A 19,119-nucleotide genomic window follows, 5' to 3' on the forward strand; every position below is an offset into this window, starting at 1 on the left:
GCTTAAAGGAAAGTTCTATAGGACTGTTGTTCAACCGACCATGATGTATGGGTCAAACGTTGGGCAATTAAGAAGTTTCATATTGGTAAGCTTTGTGTAGCAGAGATGAGGATGTTAAGATGGATGTGTGGAAAAACAAGGATAAATTACAGAATGAACATATAAGAGCGGACTTGAGAGTTGCCCTGATCAATGACAAGCTCCGAGAGAGTCGTTTAGGTGGTATGGCCATATCCAACAAAGGCCTTGGGACACCACAGTAAGGAAAAGTGATATGATCTCGATTGAAGGAGCTAAAAGAGCAAGGGGCAGACCTAAATTGGCCATAGGAGAAGTGGTGAGGAAAGACATGCATAGTCTAGGTCTTGTACCATGTATGACCTCGGACAGAGCCTATTGGAGGGCAAGGATCCATGTCGTAGATCCTGGTTAGCTAAGAATCTCCCGACGTGTTGGGCTGTGCCTCTTGCCTCTTACTCTCTTTCATCATTCATCTTTTATTTTTCTATTTATTTATCATCTCTCATTTGTCTTTTTTTTCCTTTTTCATTTCTCATCTCTTTCCCCATCCCTCACTTCCCATCTTTTCTTTCCGTTTTTGGGTAGGTCTTTGTTTTCTCTACTTTGTGTCGTTTGGATCCATGTAGCCAACTCCATTAAGTTGGGATAAGACTGAGTTTGTTGTTGTTGTTGTTTTTATCATAGTAAGATACTTTAAACCATGTTCCTCATCCCATTCTTATGTTCTCTATTGTCTATGTTGTCACTTTTGGTGGTAGAGGCTGTCTGCCATTGGGGTTGCTTATTGTTGTTTTGGTTGTAGGAGGGGGCTGGTGATGTTTTCGTTTCTCTTTTTGTGGTGGCTAGGAGTGAAGGCTTGTGGGCTCCACGTGTCTTGTTTGGGGCTTTTGGGCTAGTTCTTGCTCTTTTCTTCCCTGCCTCTCTGTCTTTTCCTCTTTCTCCTACATAAAAAAATTATTAAAATCTTCTATTGTTCCTACCAAAAAAAAGTTCATGTGAATAAGTCAAGCAGGATACCTGAGTTCCAATTGTTGCAGAACAGTTCTCTAATGAATAATGTTGTTGAATTATGTGACCCTCTGCCCCCACTCATTGCCCCTAGTTTGCATGCATTCGAATTTCTAAGTTAGTAGATCCTGAAATTCTGGTCAGCCTGTGTTCTCAATAAAATTAAATATAAAGGGCAGTTCATGACTACTATGTGGAAATGGTGGTGGGTGTCATGTTGAGACTCTTATTTAGTTTTCATCTGAAATAGACCTGCAGCTGGAATTATCTTGTGATATTCTGTTTCACCATTTGTTCAACCCCAAATTTCTTTTCATGCAGGTCCTATGAAGTTCAGGTAATTTTGCTGTAGGTGGTAGCTCCACAACTAGTGTTGTTCTTGTTGCTGGGCTTGATGTTACAGGTCAGTGAACCACTTCTGCTTGCTTGGATACAGCACTGTAATTTTATTTAAGAAAATGCGACTGAATTGACTTGACAGATATTGAAATTTTGCAGATAATTTAATATCTGCAATAATAAAAAGTTTGAGAAGTGAACACCAGGTTTTGGAAAAGGTATTGTTAGATATATGGCCAGAATACCGTGGGGGTATTCTGGACCTTTTCTTTGTTATTTTGTTAGTTTTTGTATTATGTGGTTTAGTCCCACATTGCTCATGTACATATTTTACTATTCAATTATTCTTATAAAAATAAGAAGGTGCTTGGGATGGATTAATCATCCAAGCATCGAGTTCTAAATCTGGTCCTCTTAACATGGTATCAGAGCTGGATTAGAACTCAGATTGCAATCCACGATCTCCTTCCCTCTCTAATTCTCGATCTTTCTCCCTTTCTCTTCTCTTTTCTTCTCTTCTTCCCTTTGTTTCGTTTTGTTCTTCTCTGTCCCATAGGGCAGCACTGATGAGGTGATCAATTGATCCAGCTGCTGCCCTCCTTTACCTCATCCCATGATATGAAGAATTGATCGATAAGGTGCTGCACTCCTTTGCTGCGAATATTGAAGACTTCAGCCTTCATTGGACAGATTCACACTATATTACAAGGATTTTGTTCACTATATTGGAGCTTCAGACCTGCGGCAGATCAGTATTCCAGCACCTACATCAAGCTACATCAAGTTCCAGCCCTCAAGATCGATATCTCTTCACACTTTCAGGGTTTTTTTCAAAACCCTGACAATTGTCGATCTTGGGGTTCCACTTATCAGTTAATTCTGATTTTTTGAGGAGTGCTTCACATCTGTTCAAGTGTACTTCGACTGCAATTTCAGCCTCACACAGTCATTTTCCAGGCCTCATATCATCTTATCGATTTCAGCAATTTCAGGGTTTTTTTTCAAAACCCTGAAAATATCGATCTCAAGGTTTTCTCTGCCTGCTGTTGCTGATTCTTGGAGACACTTATTCCTTTATTATTAGAGGGCTTTCATCCTTGTTTCAGCCCTTAACTTGGAGGTGTTCTTGGCTTTCTCTTCACAACAGCCCTCTTCTCCGATTTGGGATTCTTCACTGTCTCCATGGGTGACTCTATGGATTCGACTGCTACTTATGTTGGTGATGGAAACAGCAAACCAGAGTATCATACTTTCTCTCCAAATCCAATCAAGTTGGATGGCACCAATTACCTACTTTGGTCTAGGTCTGCCTCCTTTGCCATTGCTGGCCGTGGCCTTACTGGTCATATTAGGGGATCCACTCCTATGCCTACTGAGGTTGGGGCTGCTCAAGACAAGTGGCTTGCCAACAATGGAGTTCTTATGTCCTACTTGATTGGTTCTATGGTTACAGATCTACAACACAATTTTCTTCTTCTTGATACACCTCGTAAATTTGGGGTGCTTGCAAGGAGACTTATGGACAGCTTGGCAATGATGCCCGAGGTATATGAAATTAGGAAGAAGGTCCTTCACACTACTCAGGGAGAATTGATAGTCTCCAAATACTATGCTACCTTGCGCAGCCTTTGGCAACAATTGGACCATTTTTCTGATTTTCACCCAAGTACAGCTGCAGATATTACTTCTTATAAGCAACACATGGACAAGATCAGGGTTTATGATTTCTTGGCAGGATTAAATGTGGAGTATGATCAGATTCGGGTTCAAGTGTTGGGTCACAAGCCTTTTCCCACACTTGAACAGTCCTATGCCCTCGTCTCCTCTCGAAGAAAACCGTAGGGCTGCCATGTTGCACCCTCCTATGCATGGATCGCTCTCCAGGCTGCGCCCGCCACTCCTACACCTAGTGGCATTGCTTCTCTTGGTGATTCTACTACAGGTCTGTTGTTTGTGAGTACTTGTCACAAACCTTACCACACCAAGGAGAAGTGTTGGAAACTTCATGGAAACCCGCTGATTTTGAAGCTAAAAGGGCTGCCAAGACAAAGATAAAGACAAAGACCAAGGCCCATGGGTGGCTGACTCGACTCGCAACTCTGCTCGACATCTGGTCTATCCCGGGATGATCTACAGGCCCTCCTTCGTATGCTCGGGACTTCCGCCTGCAGCCTCTACTACATCGCCCACGATTCCTCGGCTCCTTCAGGTTCACATTTTGCCGGTCGGAGTATTCCATTTGTAGGTCATTGTGCTTCGTGGCTTCCCATCCTTGGATCATGATTCTCGAGCTACGGATCATATGACCGGTTCCTCTAATCTGTTTCACGAGATATTCTCCTACACGGGAAAGATAAGGTCAAAGTGGGTGATGGGTCCCTTTCTCAATATCCGAAAAGGACTCATCAACTGCACTTCCTCTCTTCCTTTGTCTTACTTTTACATATTCCTAATTTTACTACTAACCTTCTTTCCATTAGTAGTATTACTCGTGATCTTAAGCGAAAGTCACTTTTTTCCCTCTCATTGTGTGTTCAGGATCGGCCTGCGGGAAGACGATTGGATTGGGTAAAGTGCATGGTGGCTTGTACTGCTTGATGATGGCCGCTTCTCTCCACCACCTTTGCCTTCTCCGGCCGCATCGAACTCCTTGGTCTCTTAACGAACTTTACCAGTGGCACTCTCGGTTAAGTGCACCCCTTTAGGAATTTTAGCTCATTTATTTCCTCGTTTGGTCACTCCTACATACTAAGGATGACTTTTTTTGTGAGGCTTGTGTTCTGGCCAAACAGACACGTTCAAATTATCCTATTTCAAATAAAAGGAGTTCTTCTTGCTTTAATTTGGTACATTCTCGATGTTTGGGGCCCTAATGCAAGCCCTCTATTTACGGTCATCACTTGGTTTGTCTCTTTTATTGATTGTCATTCTCGGAACACTTGGGTATATCTTTTGCACACTAAAAATCAGGTTTTCTCATGTTTTCAAAGCATTTTCATAAGTTCGATTCAAACTCGATTCCAGCTACTCTCAAATATTGAGAAGTGATAATGGAACCGAAGTTTCATGAATCACAATTTCAAAATATTTGGCTGATCACGGCATCATTCACCAAACTAGTTGTGTTGATACCCCCTGCCGAGAATGGTGTGGCAGAAAGGAAAAACCGTCATTTGTTGGAAATGGCCCGGGCTTTGATGTTTGGGAGGAATGTTCCTTCTCAATATTGGGGGGATGCGGTTCTCAGCCGCTATCTTATCAATAGGCTCCCTTCTCGGGTTCTTAATTCCCGATTCCCCTCGATATTTCTTCGGGTCATTCCTCCTTTATTGTCCCTCCCAAAGTATTTGGGTGTGTGTGTTGCTTAGGGATACCGGATCTCCAGTAAGCTTGAGCCTCGTGGGCTCCAGTTGTATTTTCTTGGGTTATTCTCCAACCCGTAAAGGTTATAAGTGTTACCATCCCCCTTCCCGGTCGTACCTTGGTGAGTATGGATGTTGTTTTCCATGAGACCCTTTCTTATTATTCTTCACCACCTCTTGAGGGAGAGTTCTAGTGAAGATGTGCCCTTTGAGATTCCTCCACTAGAGGTTCCTCAGCCGCTGCCCACCTCCTTTGGACCGATGCCCAACCTCCTTTGGATGATGTCCCAACTCCTCCCGGCTGTTCCTCCCTCACCTAATGGGAATCCTTTACAGGGGAGACCATAGAAAATAGTGTTGTTAATGTTCCTCTTCAGGGGTGACTCGATCCCGGGAGAACTATTGGTGCATTTTTAAGAGAATTGACAATTCCAACATACTCACCTACACGAGGGGCAGAACCAACAGAGGGCAGTTGCGCAATCCCCTTTAGCACCAATACCCATCCAATTGCCGGCCCGGATCCAGATCCTCCATCTCCTGGTAATCCCTCTTCATCCGACCTACCTATTGCACATTGAAAGCTACTAGGACTTGTACTTTACATCCCATATCTCGTGTTGTTTCTTATAGCTCTCTTTCTCCATCTTTTCGTGCTTTTGTATCCTCTCTTTCTTCCTGTTTCGATTCCTAAAACTTGCTGAGGAAGCATCTACAGATGGAAAGTGGAAGGCAATGTTGGAAGAAATGAGAGCACTACATAAAAATAATACATGGGAGCTTGTGACTTTCCTCCGGAAAGAAACCGAGTTGGATGTAGATGGGTCTTTGTGTGGTCCTGAAATTCTGGTCAGCCTGTGTTCTCAATAAAATTAAATATAAAGGGCAGTTCATGACTACTATTTGGAAATGGTGGTGGGTGGACATTCCGTCATGTTGAGACTCTTATTTAGTTTTCATCTGAAATAGACCTGCAGCTGGAATTATCTTGTGATATTCTGTTTCACCATTTGTTCAACCCCAAATTTCTTTTCATGCAGGTCCTATGAAGTTCAGGTAATTTTGCTGTAGGTGGTAGCTCCACAACTAGTGTTGTTCTTGTTGCTGGGCTTGATGTTACAGGTCAGTGAACCACTTCTGCTTGCTTGGATACAGCACTGTAATTTTATTTAAGAAAATGCAACTGAATTGACTTGACAGATATTGAAATTTTGCAGATAATTTAATATCTGCAATAATAAAAAGTTTGAGAAGTGAACACCAGGTTTTGGAAAAGGTATCTTCTCTAATCATTGTTCTTACACTGTTAACTCTGTGATCCACACTTTTACAGTCTTTTGCAATTGATGTAGGAGGCAGCTTGGGTTCTAACATTGCAGTAGGTTCCTTTGCACACAAGAAGTTGATAAATTCCGGTGAGGCAATTCCATTGTTGTTGCATCTTCTTTCAACAGCACCGTTTGGCATAAGAAAGGAAGTAGCATATGCATCAGGCAAGCCTCTCCGACAGAAAAATGTTGCCATGTTGGACAGAAAGTCGTAATTTTGGAGAACTTGATCCCACTTGTTGGTTGAGGCTGGTTTCCAGGGTTTATTAATTTGGTGAGATCTGCGGATGTTTAAGCTGCAAGACTAGGACTTCAATTCTTGGAGCTCGTAAGTAAATCTACCTTATCATCCATCAGTTTTTATGGAATGTTTTACTTGATAAGATTTTGTGTATTATTTGGCTAGCCTGATTGTTTTAGTTTTGTGGTTATTTTGCTGGAATCTCCTCTTACATAGTAAGTTTCATTGCCGTAAGAACTCTTTTTTCCTTCTCTTTAGGTCTGCAAGAAATACTAGCTACGGTGTCTCTAACCCTATGAATTACCATACCATTTGTTCTTCTGCCTATCAGACATTGTGGACCTACATCCATCCCCACATCTTTGAATCCTTATCCCTATTTTTCGGGCCTTGCATGTTGAACCCTCTTCCTCAATTCTGCCCTATGCAGCGGCACATTCTGTATCCGTCTGGTATTTTTGACTTTTCCTTTGGAAGTTGGAAGTGCTGGCCTGTTTCCATAATCCTGGTGAATTTTGTCCTGTCATGGGTTTGACTAAATATGAGGATGCTTGGTTGGTTTAACTGCTCTTATGCTGTGTGTGGTTGTTTGGCAGCTCTTTGCAGTATTTGCCTAGGTGTCCAGGTGTTTTTTCTGGGGGCCTGGGAAGTACCTTGCCTTTTGCTGTAGCCATGAAACACCTTGGTGCTCTGGGTGAGCACCTTGGGACGCCTAGATGTCTAGGCAGTCTGCCTTTTCCTGTTTATGTGTCTTGTTTCGTTTTTTTTTTATTTTTTTATTTTATATAAACAGATACTATTATTTCTAATAGTCGTATTTGTTTGTGTAGATAGTATCATGCAGGTGAGAAGCATACAATCACTTAGTTAAAAAAAATCGAAAACAAAAATGCGGACCTGATTCCGTTGTTCCATTTTCATTCTTCAGTGTTAAGTGTTAACCAAACCCTAGCATTCCAGCCTACCGCGTTCCTTCCACTTCCAGTAATACTTTGGCGGAGATTCTGGCAGGCAGCGCCATTCTGGTGAGTTCCCCCTCCCCCTTTCTTCTTCTTTCCCTCTTCTCACTTTTTTTTACCTTGCTTCTCTTCTCTGTTTCTTCTTCTCCGGTAGTCCAGTTTTCCCCCTCCTTCCTTTCTTCTCCTTGTTTTTGTTTCATTCCTGCTGATTGTTAATTCGTGTTGATGGTTGATTACTTGATTTCAAGTTCTGATTTGCCATTGGCACTGTTGTATGATTGTATATTTGTATCTGGTTATATCGTTATTTTCCTGTTGATTGTTGCATTCCTGCTGACTGTTGCTAATTCTCTACTAGAACCCTAGAATCAATTTATGTCTAATTTATATTGAACTGAATTAGTGAATTATTACTTTTTACTGCTAGTTTGTTGTGAACAATCATTCAGTCTTAAAGTTAATTTTTATTTAACTGCTGATTTCTTTAATTGGTTGTTGTTAAAACTTGTGATTTATTTAATTGGATATTGTTAATTAATTTACATTTATGATTTAAATATTTGTTTCTTTAATTGGCTGTTAATTAATGTATGATGTTTCTGATGTAGTTTGTCAGCATCTCAGTGACTTGGTCTTTTACCTTGCACATTATGGATGACACTTGTTGTAGTGGTGCTGATAATGCAAGCATTGCCGTATATGATCCAAGCAAAGATCCAAAGAGGAAGGCCAAATCAAATGACGCTGGGTGGAAGTATGGATACTGGCCTGAGCTAGCGGACAGAAACCTAGTTAGATGCAATCTTTGTAAAATAGATATCAAGGGGGGCATTAAAAGGTTAAAGGAACATTTGGTTGGTGGATATGTAGATGTAGCTAAGTGCAACAAGACAACTGCAACGATTGCTGCAGAGATGCATGCAGCTATAATGCGCAATAAGAAGAGGAAGAAGGTTTTGGATGATGATCATGACCAGGAAGGAGAGTCACCTGTACAGGTTGAAGAGCAGATACAGTTTGGTTATGGTGGTCCCTCAAATGATCAGTCTCAAGCTTCTACTAGAAATTTTCCAAGCTGTAGTGGTGCTGATAATGCAAGAATTGTGGGATATGATCCAAGCAAAGATCCAAAGAGGAAGGCCAAATCAAATGACCCTGGGTGGAAGTATGGATACTGGCCTGAGTTTGCAGACAGAAACATAGTTAGATGCAATCTTTGTAAAAAAGATATCAAGGGGGGCATTAAAAGGTTAAAGCAACATTTGGTTGGTGGATATGTAGATGTAGCTACGTGCAACAAGACAACTGCAACGATTGCTGCAGAGATGCTTGCAGCTATAATGCGCAATAAGAAGAGGAAGTTAGAGGTTTTGGATGATGATCATGACCATGAAGGAGAGTCACCTGTAGAGGTTGAAGAGCAGATACAGTTTGGTTATGGTGGTCCCTCAAATGATCAGTCTCAAGCTTCTACTAGTAATTTTCCAAGCTCTGGGACAGCTGCTAAGAAAAAGAAAGTTGTCATCCAGCCACAACTAAGGGTTCCCACGGATGCTTATGTGAGGCAGACTCCTGAAGAAGTAGTGGCTGAGAGGCGGGATGAAGATCGTCCTACTCAAACTACAATAGAGAACCGATTTAGATCAGCAGAAGAAAAAAGGAGTGTTGATAGTCACATTGCAGACTGGTTTTATGAATGTGGAATTTCATTTAATGCAATTAAGGCAAGGAGCTTTGAGGTGATGGTTGAATCCATTGCGCAGTATGGGTCAGGATATATGCCCCCTACTTATAATGACTTGAGGGTGCCTTTATTAAAGACTGCAAAGGATAAAACTGTAGATATGAAAAAGAAATATGAAATACATTGGAAGCAGTATGGGTGCACTCTCATTTGTAAGGGGTGGACAGACAAAAGAGGAAGTCATTTCATTAATTTCCTCGTTAATTGTCCGGAGGGGACTTATTTTATGGGTTCTATTGATGCATCTAGTTATATACAAGATGCAAATATGTTGTTTCAGTTGATTGATAGCAAGGTTGAAGAAATTGGGGAGGATTATGTTGTTCAGGTAATTACAGACAATACAACTAATTATAAAGCAGCTGGTACATTGTTGTTGCAAAAGAGGACTAGGTTATATTGGACTCCTTGTGTAGCCCATTGCCTTGACCTTATGTTGAAGGACATAGGCAATTTGAAAGCACATAGGACTGTAATAGTGAAGGCCAGAAATTTAACAAGCTTCATCTATAATAACACATGCCTTCGTGATATTATGAGGGCCAAAACAAATGGGGAGGACCTTGTGATGGCTGTTGTAACCAGATTTGCAACTTCATTTCTGATGCTTCAAAGCTTATTAAAACATAAGGATGCCTTGAGGCAATTGTTTGTGTCTAACGATTGGAAGAATTCTAATTTGTCAAAGACAGAGTTAGGAAAGAAAGTGACTGAAATAGTGCTTTCTACTACATTTTGGAATGGTTTGCAAGATTGTCTTAGAGCATCACTACCACTTATTGTTGTCTTGAGGCTTGTAGATTATGAGAGACCTGCCATGCCTGAAGTTTATATGGCAATGGAAGAGGCAAAAGAGAAGATACGGAAAATTTTTGGGGATAAAGAAAGACTGTGGAAGAAGGTGATAAAAATTGTTGATAGGCGTTGGGAGTGTCAGATGGAGCCTGAACTTTATATGGCAATGGAAGAGGCAAAAGAGAAGATACAGAAAAATTTTGGGGATAAAGAAAAGCTGTGGAAGAAGGTGATAAACATTGTTGATAGGCGTTGGGAATGTCAGATGGAGTGCCCATTGTATGCTGCTGCATTGTTCCTTAATCCTGCCAAGTTTTTTGAGTATTGTGAGAAGGGGCCTGATAAACTTTTGCTGATACTGAGTCTACAGACTGCTTTTAATGGAGTCATTGCAAAACTAGTGCCTGATGTGTCTATTCAAGACAAGATAACTATTCAGGCTCTTGCTTATAGACTTAGCCAAGGTCCTTTTTCTACGGATATGGCAATTAGACAACGGAAAATCTTGAATCCTTGTAAGTATTTTTTAAATTTAAATATTTAATTGTTTATCGTTTAGTTGTTTTTATGATGTTTTGATCCAATTTTTTCTTATATGTTTATACTTTATAGTCAATTGGTGGACAACACATGGAGGTTCCGCTGTTGAGCTTACATTGGTTGCACTGCGTATACTAGGCCTTTGTTGCTCCTCTTCTTGTTGCGAGCTTAACTGGAGAACATTTGAGTTTGTAAGTATTAACTACATCTATATTTTAAGGGAAAAAGAGTTCTGTCTGGGAGTGTGGCCTATGCCAGCTCCCATGATTCTATCTCTCTCCTCTCCATATGAAAAGACACCTTTGCCCCCTTGTTTTGAGGAGGAGAGAGATAGACACATGGGAGTGTTGGCGTAGGTCACACTCTCGGACAGAAAACTACTTCCCATATTTTAAATATTAGTTTTAGTTTTGTTGTTTGTTTTATGGAATAATAGAAGAATGACTTGTAGAGGATTTCATATTGCTTATGAATTCAGATTCACACCAAGAAGAATAATATACTGGAACTTCAACCTTTGAATGATTTAGTCTATGTTCAATATAATCGTCGTCTTCAAGAAAGGTCCCGAGAAAGGCGCAAGCAGTGTAGAAATTTTGATCCACTACAGCTTGATGAGTTGGACTGGAGTAGTGAGTGGATGGTTGGCCAGTCGAAGGAAGATTTAGTCCATCCCCAAGATGATCTCACTTGGGGTGATGTTGATAGAGCAATTGGGGCATCTACATCAGTTGAGGGCCGCAATCAACCAAGAAGAGCTCAAGCGTCAATCATTGGAGCTAATATCTGCTATACACGCCGTGGTAGGAGGAGGGCTGTTATTGAAGAATCATTAGATGAAGGAGATATGAAAGAGGAGGATGATGTGAGTGATGCTGACAGATGTTGAAGATAACTTTAGTCAGTAACCAACTGATTCTAATAGCTAGATGTTGATTTATTTGATGAGTTTGATTAAACAATTTGTATTTGAATATATATGAATTTTTTTACACTCCACTTGACACTTGAGTTGAGAAGTATTTGACTATTTAAACATTAAAGATTACTTGAGTTTGGCATTTTGGGTTGATTTATGTTTTCTATTGAATGTTTTCAGAATTAATCAAATCTTCCCAAGTAGGATTTGAATCTACGACCTGTTGGTAATGCAAAAGTCTACCTCAAACTAGGGAAACCAGCGGGAGATCGATTGCATCCAAGATCAACATAATAAAGATGAACAAATTGAATAACTGAAACTTTTATTGCTTTTTTTTTCTTTCTTCTGTTTACTTATGAAAGAAGAACATAAAAAAGGATAAGAAGAAGAAGAGGATATAGAGGAGATAGAAGAAGGGGGTAGGGGAATGACTCTCTCAGCCTGGGTCTCTTACCAACAGCTATCCCAGTTGTTGAAACATGGAATTTTTCCCATAACCGATGGCAAGCTTGGCCACAAATTCTATTCTCCAAATCTATTTCTATTACAAGAAGGGCTGCCTCAGCTAACAAAATTAGAAACTTAAGAAATAGTAGCTTCTAAAAGAAATAGCAACTTCTAAAAAAAGAAACCTAATGAAAATAGAAACTAAGCTTTATAGTTCAGCCAACATGCAAGGAACAAAATTAGAAATTAATAAATATGGTAACAACTAAAAAGAAAGAAACAAAATTAGAAACTACTAGATACCTATACTCAATAACTAAGAAACTATTACAAAAATAGAAACTAAGTGCCCGCTTGATAAGCTTACGGGTGTTTCTATTCTGGTAATATGCTGAGAAACAACAAAACAGTTTTTTCATTTTCTGTGCTGAGAAACCGTTTTTGACCCGCTTGGTAAACCTATTCTTGGAAACAAGCAAAATTCTTTTTTTTTTTTAAAAAAAAATTAACAAAAGGATATGTTTGGCACACTATTCCAATTTTACAAAAGAGCATAGTGAACAAATATAGGAGCTTTTATCGGGCACACTTTTCCAATTTTCAGCCAAGAAACGACAGACATGTTCTGTCAAAAGTCTTCCAGGGAGCATAAATTGTGATTTATGTTTCCAAAAACAGTCACAAAAAACACTTCGTTATCAAGCGATTTTTAGGTGTTTTTCCGTTTCTCAGAACGGAAAAACACAAGAAATTGTTTCTCGTAAGGTTATCAAGCGGGCTCTAAGTTAATAGCAGCTTCTAATAGAATATTCCACCAACATCCAACAGCTAATCTTCACACCAGCTGTCCATATCAGCCCCCAAATCACTGTTCACATGAACAGTAACTCGGGTACTGTTCGTGTGAACAGTAATTTCCTTTTAACTTTCTGTCTTGGTCTCTTGCTTCTTCATGCTTCTCTCTGGGCTGGGGCTGCCTTAGGTGATGCTCCATCGAACCAACAAAAATTTGCCACAACATCAAACCAAGCTGCCTCTCACAGCAGTCAAATACCACAACCTTGTTGGGCTGGTTTTAGGGTTTGTTCCTACGGGTACATATGGACTTGTGATCTACATTAGTCGGTTAACAGGCAACTGCTCTACCACTAAGCTATTGAGGAACAATAGGACTGTTAAATTATTTCTCAAATTCATTTACTAAATGAGTTGATATTGCTTAATGTTGACTCTTGATGTATGATATAAGCATACTTAAATGTTGTGTTATTACTATACTAGATAAGTACATTTATGGGATAGAAAGCCCGGGAGGGGGGGGACATTAGGGCTTGTTGCCTGGGTGCCCCTCTACTGCCTTGGGACTTCTTGATGCCTTGGCAACTATGCTTTGCACTTTAGATGAGAGCATAGAGATAAAGTCCACAATGATTAATATGGTTGTCGTACATGGTATTGTTACCATCACATTGGACCATCTCCTAGCCAGGGCTGTCTTAAATTCGCTACAGCACTTGATCTAGTGGCAACAGAATAATCTAGTATGCAGCAATCATTCTACCCAACTGAAAAACTCTTCTTGTGAATACGTGGCAAACTATTCATAGTTTTGCCATTCACCTGATTTTCCACTAGAGGGTTTTTGTTTCGCATTTTCTAAGTGAATCTCACCTTATACCTGATTTTCCATTCATGGCCTTTGTTGTATGCTCATTTGTTTCTGTGGTTCTGTGGTTGGGTTCATGGGAGGGGTGCTCTCCTTTTCAGAGCCATCCTGTTCTGCTCTCCCTACCCAACTTTTTTAGAGGAAAAATAACATATGAAATTGATTTATCGTACCTTTACTTCTCTGCTCCATCCCCCACCCCCTTTTTTTTACCTCATGGAAGGGGGGGGGGGTGTTGAAAAATGGTCAAGTTAATCTTACCGAGTTACTTCTGTTCACCCCCACCCTGCTGTCTTTTGTGAGAAAAAATGTTCAAAAAGTCTGTAAAATGATTGGTCCTTTTACCTTCTATGGAGAAAACAAGCACTAGATAATCATTATAAACCACGGAGAAGTTTTTATTGGTCTAATGGCCCCTATTTTAGATACATGTACTAGGTCTTTGCATGTGATTGGCCCAGATTGCATTTCTGTTAAAAAAAAAATGCATGGATAAATGTTTTTTTTCAGGAAACATGGCTTTGTCCAATTTGTGCATCAGAACAGAATCCAATCCAAGTTCAAGGGTTTTACACTTCTACCATTATCATTTAGGTTCCTCTAGTTCTATCTATAAAAGATCAAACGTGGTATTATCTGCAGTGGCCAACTATGGTTCTAATGCATGGTACTTATGATCCCATCTTGAAGTTGCAGGATCAGTCCCATCTTGCATACTGGAAGAGTGTGGAATCCTAAACCTCAGATCAATAACATAAGACTTGCTGGAGTCTTCTCAGGTACATGAAAAAAAAATTGAATTATTTAGGGTGCTGGTCAATTCATGGCCAAATACTGTACATATTTCTGAAACTGGGCCAAGTTGCAGACATGAACCAAGTATTTTGCCCTTCATAATGTAAAAGTAAAGCATTTTATTTATGCACATAGGACTAGCATCATTGGTTTGACCGTGATAACAAAATTGTACATTGTTTGGGTAAAAGAATATTTTTTATCTTTCCATGCAGACACATTGAGATCTGAGACTTTGGGAGCCATTTCGAAGGTCTTCCTGGAATACTCTTGAAAACTTCATTGTGTAGGTCATGAGGGGGATGCCCAATGGTGAAGGACCAAAGCTTGTTGAGATGGAAGATGGAATCAAAGCCATGAAAAGATTCCAGTTTCGTGAAAATGAAGAACTGGGAAACATGGCAAATGGATAAGTAGATATGTACTTTTGTGAGGGATATAAGCTTGATGAAAAGAACCAACATGACCGACGACAACTGATTGACATCATTTTGCATCCACCCATTGCAGCTCCCTTCCTCTGGCTGTGTATGTATGCAAACCTCTTGTTAATAAAAGTAAAGCCTTGAATATCCCTGTGGAAACTAAACAGAACATAGTGTTGTCAGTGGTATCATCGATGTTGTCAGGTCTACCAGATTCTGTTTCACAAAAATTGATTCATGAAATGACATTACTTACAATCTATAGTATAGTCAATCAAACTATTTCATCTAATGCGATTTGAGAGTTTTTCCCTTTGAGATTCCAGGTCCTATCCAAGCTTTTACCTGTCAAAGAAAGAAGTGTCCACTCAGTCAAAGAGCAAAGATCACAATGAAGTGAGGAAGCACTGATGCCTGGCTATTCCTTCCGCGATTCATCCTCCATTACACAGCCAGGTTCCCTATGCAGGGAATGACACCGGAAGGTTAGTTTCGGTGCCCTGATTGATTCTGGCTAGCCTGCCGGTGTCATATCTCCTGCACAGGGAACCTTCTATGTTTTTCACCTTTCTGAGTGTGGAGCTGGGACTATTTCTGGAGGGAATATGGGGGACTTATTTATGGTAAGCATCTACTTGCAAATGTTGTACCTATTCTTTTACATCCAGACTGGCGCCAGCAAAGGTTGGACTTTGTTGTGAATCATATCAAAATTACAAACTTATTTAAGAGTGTCATTTGATTTGGTTCATGCCTTTCGATGTTCTTTATGTGGTTGGGATTTTGATTTTAATGTCAATTTGCTGAAGTCACAGCTTGAACGTCAGCTACCAATGTTATGACAAAAGGCAAGGCTGCTACCATTTGATACATTTTTTTTTTTGGCTATATATGTGTGTGCGTCTTCCTGTGGAGTCTGGAACTCTGGACATGGCACTTATCCAACTTTTATGGATGACAGAATTTGTGCTTTCTCTATCAGGGACCCTACATTGATCCAAACCAGAATGGCCGCCCCTTAAATCTTCCAATGTACCAGAAAGCTCATTTTTTATGTCATGGAGGTAATTTGTGATTAACTCTCTCCTTTTTCTTGTCTTCTGCATTTTCATGTTCACTTTAGGTATTGATAATGTCAGTCTCTGGACCTGAGGTATCATGTAAATTCATTAAATTTAGGCCACCAGATCAACTGCAGAATGGCTTCCCTATAATGGTTTTAAAAATTGGAATCAGATTTTTGAATCGGCCGAGCCCAATTCTGATTCTTTCAGATCTGAATCAACCAATCTGTACTGGATTTCAAGGCTTCAGGAAGATTTTGTCCGATTCCCGACTGATTCTGACCGATTACTTGAACCTTACCTCCTATGTATCACTTTCAGCAAGGAGCTTGGGCACTCCTTGGTTCAATATCAGACAGCAATCCATTTTGGATAGCATCGCCTTCTGAAACTGTACTGCCAAAGTACTCAATAAATTAAGAAAAACTTACTTTTTTGGTTTGGGTGCCAAAGTATTCAATTAATTTAGACCTTTACTACTTGATCCATCTGTATATACTATTTAACATAGGAGAAATCCATCGAATAGGGGAATCCTCTAAGATCTGTATGTATATACTATTTAACTTCTGATTGACTCTATATAGACAAGAATCAATCATAACACTTTATTTCTTTAAAAAAAAAATTGTTTTAAGATTCCAAAGCAGTTGCTGTCACACAGAAGCCTAGCTGGGACACATTGTGGTATCCTATTGTAACAATGTCAAATCTCACTCACAACAGTGGACCTGTCGACTGAGATTGCTTGTCCATTTCTAAGGAGAATCGCATATTGAATAGGCTCAATCAGATTGCCTTTTGGTGTAGGTAAGCTTTTGAGGTATGTTACTAGGGAAAGACTTATGTGGAGGAGGGCTGAACTGAACCTTACTGGACAAACCCCCCCCCCCCCCTCTCCTTTTCTTCGAGGTTGGAAAAAGGCTATTTTATTCATAACATAAACATAGTTCTCAGTGCCTTTTATTCAGGTTGCTTTTGGTGTTAGGCGATTTCTTGGGTGATGGATCAGAATTGGAATTTGATCATTGGGAGTGAATGAGTGATGGAGCCATGTTCTTAATTGGAATCGGATTGGCAGAGGCTGATTCGGAATTGAGAGGGAAGAGATGGATCAGAATCAGTCACAAAACCTTGGAGTCGGCTCTTCAGTTCTGAAATCTAGCAATCCAATCCCAAAAAAAATCCTAGAATCGACGGTTCTGGAATGGCTGGAATTGGCTGATTTGACTGCTCTGAGTCTAATTTTTGAAACCATGATTGATTTGGATAGACTAAATCTATATCCATTATCTAGGGTTAGGGCAGATTATGACCCATTCCAGTTGATTCAAAATGGAATCGAATCGAAATCGATTGGAACTGATTCGTTCATTTAAAACCCCAATTATTACTCCCAATAGAAGAGGTGGGGTTGGAAGTTTTAAGTTTTTTTAATCCAAGTTGCACCTTAAACAACCAAGAATTCATCAGCCAGATCTGTCTCTAATTGCCTGGTTGCTAATTTTTATGTTTTATCCACAATTTAAATTGTGGACAGAGACTACTGTGCGAATGAGAGTTGAATGGATAGAGCATTTGCTGATGATGATTAGTTTACAAAAACAATTATCCATTGGTTGGGGCAGTGGAGGGTTAAACCTCCAAATCTCCAATGCCTTTCTTTTCTCAGGTATCACAGCCATCGATGTGTCCATAACTTATAGTTTCTTGGATGCCACCAAGTTAATAACACCTCTACTTTCTCCATTTATTAGGTTCTCTATTATCCAGTGGAAGATAAAAAAAAGGAAAAAAAAAGAAGTTCCAACTGTATCGCATCCATGTGCTGTGCGGAACCCAATTGTAGCTACGTGTGTGCATATTCTATTAGGTGTTCTTCACACTCGGGACATTGGGAGAGGGATACATAGGCAACCGTGGGCGGTACCAATTTTATAAAAATCCTCAGCCCTACTGCAGAGTGTGTGCGGTGCACATCTTGCGGCCCATCAAAGGTCATGTGTGCCATGTGTGCTGTGCGGGCACACGTGGCTTCTACTGTGCCACAGGATGTGTACCACACACCCTGCAGTACGGCAGAGGATCCGGATTTGGTATCAATGGGGGTGTAGGATAGGGCATCATACAAGGGGGGCAATTGGTCTTTCCAAGGTGGAAGAAAGCGAGAGACACAACGGGTGCTAGTTTGTGGCACACAAGCAATGTGCCCATTTTTCTTTCAAAGATTTTTGCAACCTAGATTGGTATAATATTTTTTTTTGCAACAATTGAAGATCATGTCATTTCATATATTTACCTTTGTACAACTTTTAATGATAACAACAAGCTTCTTCGTAGCCTCAATGGTTTGTTGATCATGGGCTCAAAATTGAGGTCGTAGGTTCAAGGCTTGTGGAACCAGAGAATGTAGAAAAAAAAACATTTAATAATAACAAATGGCCAAAGATTTCATATACGGCCGTGCAAGCATGCATGGTCGTGTCCCCTCTCACAAAGAGTTAGAAAAATCATAAAATCCCACTCTTATTTTAATGCCTTGAAACCTTCACCTTCTCACATGCACGGCTTACAAAGCCATGTATGAAAACTGTCCCCATAACAAATTAATACTTTCAAATTATAATTTTTTTTAGGACAACTGTGCTAGCATCTGGCTTGAGGTTATTGCAGTAAAGTTTAGCCTTTAGGAGGTTTTGAGTTGGAGAACTATTCCTCATCTAGTCTAGGATCCCCCCCCCCCCAACCTCACCCCACCAAAAATAAGGGTTGTGTGGCCCCTACACTAATGCAAGGCCAATAAGAGTGTGCACGCATGGGCATCAATATGGATGAGATTGCGTAATTTTATGCACTCCTGTGTTTGAGCACAGACTAGCTGCCTAGTTGTGTGGCTCCTACACCAGCAAATGGCCAATGAGAGAGTGTGCATGAGCATCATGGATGGGATTTTTTTTATTCATAGGGGGGAGGGTGGTAGTTTCGTGTGCTCCTTTGTCTGGGTGTAGGCTCCACACCAGCAAGTTGTGTTCTTCCCCTAATAAAAAATTATAACCTTTTTTGTTCGACTACAATAAATAACTTTTGGGAAGAAGACAAAGGACAATCAAAAGAATTACTTCACACTTCATCAATTTGATTTTCTTTGACTCATCAAAGAGGTGATCTTCAGCTGGCTAACAATCAGCGCGAAGCTCCACTACCAAGGTTTTAAGAATCGGGAACTAGATTGGTGAATTGGCCGATTTGGATCAGAATCGGTTGTGATTGATCCTGATTTGGATCGGAATTGGCTATGAGTTGTGACCTGTGATTGATCTTGATTCCCACCGGTCTAACACAACCGATTCACATCCAAAAACCCTACAATTCCCTGTTTTTGGATCTGAGGACCGATTCCATCCCTAATTCCGTGTTTTAAAACCCTATCCACCAATTCATTGTTAAGCTTTCAATCAATCGA

The 19,119-nt window shown here is 40.2% G+C and overlaps 1 protein-coding gene and 1 long non-coding RNA gene across 4 annotated transcripts; both read left to right on the forward strand.

Moving 5' to 3' along the window:
- Positions 1 to 1,347: 1,347 nt before the first annotated feature.
- Positions 1,348 to 15,345, forward strand: LOC122652633. Of its 3 annotated transcripts, XM_043846426.1 has the most exons (5): positions 6,266 to 6,386; positions 7,861 to 9,849; positions 9,973 to 10,312; positions 10,410 to 10,528; positions 10,816 to 11,277. In XM_043846426.1, the coding sequence occupies exons 2-5, from the start codon at positions 7,909 to 7,911 to the stop codon at positions 11,224 to 11,226; spliced, it is 2,811 nt and encodes a 936-aa protein (XP_043702361.1). In that variant the 5' UTR covers positions 6,266 to 6,386; positions 7,861 to 7,908; the 3' UTR covers positions 11,227 to 11,277. The 3 variants fall into 3 exon arrangements, 2 of the variants coding, with proteins under 2 accessions (XP_043702361.1, XP_043702360.1); XR_006331625.1 differs by lacking the exons at positions 7,861 to 9,849; positions 9,973 to 10,312; positions 10,410 to 10,528; positions 10,816 to 11,277 and adding exons at positions 1,348 to 1,366; positions 5,771 to 5,852; positions 14,458 to 15,345 and having other exon boundaries at positions 6,083 to 6,386; XM_043846425.1 differs by having other exon boundaries at positions 7,861 to 10,312.
- On the forward strand, positions 5,549 to 12,908 carry LOC122652634. Its single transcript, XR_006331626.1, has 3 exons — positions 5,549 to 5,560; positions 11,382 to 11,478; positions 12,829 to 12,908. It is a non-coding gene; the product is annotated as an uncharacterized LOC122652634 (long non-coding RNA).
- Positions 15,346 to 19,119: the final 3,774 nt, after the last annotated feature.

This window comes from Telopea speciosissima, chromosome 2 (assembly GCF_018873765.1).
Source record: "Telopea speciosissima isolate NSW1024214 ecotype Mountain lineage chromosome 2, Tspe_v1, whole genome shotgun sequence".
Lineage (NCBI taxonomy): Eukaryota > Viridiplantae > Streptophyta > Magnoliopsida > Proteales > Proteaceae > Telopea > Telopea speciosissima.

Bases quoted from the DNA above. Each gene is read 5' to 3' on its own strand.
- LOC122652633 (XM_043846425.1), top strand. From the start codon at position 7,909: ATGGATGACACTTGTTGTAGTGGTGCTGATAATGCAAGCATTGCCGTA. The intron at 10,313-10,409 runs GTAAGTATTTTT...TATACTTTATAG, and splicing joins ACGGAAAATCTTGAATCCTT to TCAATTGGTGGACAACACAT. The intron at 10,529-10,815 runs GTAAGTATTAAC...TTATGAATTCAG, and splicing joins ACTGGAGAACATTTGAGTTT to ATTCACACCAAGAAGAATAA.